We start from the raw sequence: 3,739 nt of genomic DNA, 5'->3' as shown, positions 1-3,739 counted from the left end.
TGTCAAAGATTTGACTGATTTTGGCATCCACACTTGAAAATGTTGCCCACTCCTGGACTAGATCAACAAGTTATTGGACAAGTGTGGAAGAGAGTGAAACGCAAGATACATGGGCACCAAACCCACGTCCGATCTCACTCGGGCGGCCTTCCCCAGAACCGTCTTTCGAAGATCCCAGAGACTTATCTTTTTTGGCCCTGTTCACACTAGCGGTTTGAACCGCAGCGGTTCAATTACGATGTAAGTCAATAGAGGCGTTCACACACAAACGCTCCTAGTGTGAACAGGGCCAAAGAAGGAAAGTTCAGGTTCAGGTTTACTTCGTGTTTTGTTTTTGGCACACTTCTTTATACGATATTCTATTTACTTCTCTATCTATAACGCGCGTCTGTATATATATATATATATATATATATATATATATATATATATATATATATATAGATAGATATATATTTGTGTGTGTGTGTATACAATACATAATATATATATATATTATATATATATATATATATATATATATATACATACACACACACACACACACACACACACACACACACACACACACACACACACACACACACACACACACACACACACACACACACACACACACACACACACACACACACACACACACACACACACACACACACACACATATATATTTACATTGTCTATACTCGGTTTTCTACGTTCACTTCCTTCGTCAAATTTTTGGACAGTTTTCCCGTTTTTATTATCTATGTTTACTTTTCCCAAATAGAAATTTTCCTGCCACTTACTCTTCATTATGGACATCTCCTTTCAATTCTTTTATACTTGGGGCCATTAAAGGTATTTTTGCTCGGTGCGATTACCGTTTAATGATTATCACAGTGTTACAAAATTTTGACTTTTTTCTGTCTTTGGACAATAAATGTTATTTTCTATTTCCTGTTATCTACAAAGTAAAGAAAATAATGATTATTCTCTTAAAACTTTGATTATTCTAGACTGGCCAGCGATTTTTTTAAACTAGCCTATTATAATAGGCTAGTTTCAATTATCCCCAACAATTCAAACAAATTCCGCACTAATATGGTGGAAAAAAAAATTAAAGAATTTTCTGGATGACTCCAGAACATTCAAAACAATTCTTTCGAAACGTTCCACAAACTTCTAGAACATTCTTGCAACGTAGATGGCAGTATAAATGCAGGGAACGTATGCTAAACGGGTCAGTTTACTTCTAGCCGTCTCTGCGTAGACAATTCGTTCGTCATCAGTCATTCCTATCTGCCTTCTTTCAGCATGGCGTCAAGAGGTTGTAAGCATCCGCCAGACGCATTTTGCTACGTCTGTGGCGAGTTTATCAAAACTAGAGCTAAAAAGTACTCTCTGGAAAGATCACCAAAAATGCGCGAGGCCTACAAAGCATATTTCGGCATGCCTGTTGGGGATCAGGACAAACTTTGGGCACCTCATTTCACCTGCGATCTCTGCAAAAGAACTCTGGAAGGTAAGAAAAAACCTAATATATATATATATATATATATATATATATATATATATATATATATATATATATATATATATATATGTAATTTTATTTACAAATAGTTTATAGCAAAATTTATTTGTTTTATTTTTATACTTATGTTTTCATTCTGCTTTTTACAGGTTGGTACAGAGGGGAAAACAGAGCTATGAAATTTGCAGTCCCCCGAATTTGGAGGGAACCAACTGATCACTCAAGCAATTGCTTCTTCTGTATGGTAGACCCTTCCAAACGTCGAGGAGGCAAAAATGCGCCTGCTATCATATATCCTGATCTTCTGTCATCCATTGCGCCAGTGCCACACTGCTCTGAGCTCCCCGTACCCACTCCTCCCATGAGAGAGCAGCAGTGTTTACAAAAGAATAGTAGTTAAGAAGAGCATGAAGACACTGATCCAGAGTTCAGAGACGCAACTGATGACAGAAATCCATACTACCCCAACCAAGAAGACATCAATGACCTCATCAGAGATCTTGGCCTCACGAAGTCAAATGGCGAGCTTTTGACGTCGAGACTCAAGCAGTGGAATTTGCTAGATGAGAGTGTGCACATATCAGGTCAGAGAAAGCGTCACCAGCATTTTTCAAGCTTTTTCACTAGTCAAGATGGGCTTTGCTTTTGCCACAATGTGACCGGTCTGTTTAAGGCAATTGGAATTACCCATAACCCCAAAGAGTGGCGACTCTTTATCGACAGCTCGTGTAGGAGCCTCAAAGCAGTGCTGCTTCATAACGGGAATGTGTACCCATCTCTTCCCCTCGCCCACTCTGTCAAGCTCAAAGAGGAATACAACAGTGTCAAGATTTTGTTAGATGCCTTGAAATATGGAGAGTACTGTTGGGAGGTTATAGGAGACTTCAAAATGCTGGCTTTCCTAATGGGTCTCCAAGGCGGCTTTACCAAGTATCCTTGTTATCTTTGCCTTTGGGACAGCAGGGATACCGTGTCACACTACCTCAAGCGTGACTGGCCACAGCGAACCGAGTTTTGTGTGGGGAAGAACAACGTAAAATGGGAGCCATTGTTGGATCCCAAAAAAGTACTGTTTCCTCCACTACACTTAAAACTGGGCCTTATGAAGCAATTCGTCAGAGCTCTAGATAAAGAGTCTCCAGCTTTCAAATTTCTCCAAGATTTCTTCCCCAAGTTGTCTGCAGCGAAAGTTGAAGCCGGTGTCTTTATTGGTCCACAAATAAAAAAGGTAATGGAGTGCAAGGAGTTTCCAAAAAAACTCACAAGGACAGAGAGAGCAGCATGGGACAGCTTTGTTGCAGTAGTTCTTGGCTTCTTGGGGAATCACAAGGCCGAAAACTATGTGGAGCTTGTTGAGACCTTGGTGACAAACTACGGCAAAATGGGTTGCAGGATGTCCCTCAAAGTGCATATCCTTGACGCCCATCTTCATAAATTTAAGGAAAACATGGGAGCGTACTCTGAGGAGCAAGGCGAACGCTTCCATCAGGATATTTTGGAATTTGAACGCCGCTACCAAGGGTCTTATAATGAAAATATGATGGGAGACTATATGTGGGGGCAGATTCGTGAAAGTAATCTACAGTATAAGCGTAAATCTAGAAGAACTACTCATTTCTAATGTGTCTATTGTCTCTCTATTGTAAATCTAGAATAAATAAATGCTATTATTGCATTATATCGTTTTGTGTTTGTTTTGTTCAAATCAAATTTCCAATATACCACTTTGTCCCTATGAGAATATGTAAATTTCATAAATATCATTATCCTGAACACAAGAGCAAAATTAGAAATGAATAAAAGTATTTTTTCATGTATTCTGGACATAGGCAATTAGGAAATAACAGTTTCAACTCAAAGACAAAACCTTTGTTACACGGTGTTATGATTATCATTCATGGCTCAACGATTATAGTCATACGATTGTCTATAACACTAATTTTTTGTTTTTAGCGTCTCTAGCGGCAGTCTCTCGAAGCAAAACAGCTCCATTCAAAAGCAAAGAATTAGTATTCTAGGCAATAGTTTGACGATCATCGTTGAGCGATAGTCGCACCGAGCAAAACTTACCATTAAGGTCTCAGTTCAGGGTCGTCCCTGGACTGCTGGTCTCTTGGGTTTCTCCGACGTCCCGAGGAAAGCCGAGCTTATCCCCAAGACACTATTGGTCAGTTTTGATGACGAAGTTGAAAGGATGCCTTCTCTTCGGTTTGAGAAACGAAG

General features: G+C 39.4%; 1 protein-coding gene across 2 annotated transcripts; it reads left to right on the top strand.

Moving 5' to 3' along the window:
- Positions 1-1,047: 1,047 nt before the first annotated feature.
- LOC143022419 (uncharacterized) lies at positions 1,048-3,381 on the top strand. Of its 2 annotated transcripts, none has more exons than XM_076180603.1 (2): positions 1,048-1,504; positions 1,666-3,381. In XM_076180603.1, exon 2 carries the CDS (start codon positions 2,406-2,408, stop codon positions 3,135-3,137), a length of 732 nt encoding a protein of 243 aa, XP_076036718.1. In that variant the 5' UTR covers positions 1,048-1,504; positions 1,666-2,405; the 3' UTR covers positions 3,138-3,381. The 2 variants fall into 2 exon arrangements, with proteins under 2 accessions (XP_076036718.1, XP_076036719.1); XM_076180604.1 differs by having other exon boundaries at positions 1,082-1,504; positions 1,666-2,400.
- The last annotated feature ends 358 nt before the right edge of the window (positions 3,382-3,739 follow it).

Source organism: Oratosquilla oratoria, chromosome 44 (genome assembly GCF_046742065.1).
Source record: "Oratosquilla oratoria isolate Oo_2021 chromosome 44, ASM4674206v1, whole genome shotgun sequence".
Lineage (NCBI taxonomy): Eukaryota > Metazoa > Arthropoda > Malacostraca > Stomatopoda > Squillidae > Oratosquilla > Oratosquilla oratoria.
Note: the sequence above shows the minus strand (reverse complement) of the source record. Positions and strands in the feature narration are given on the sequence as shown.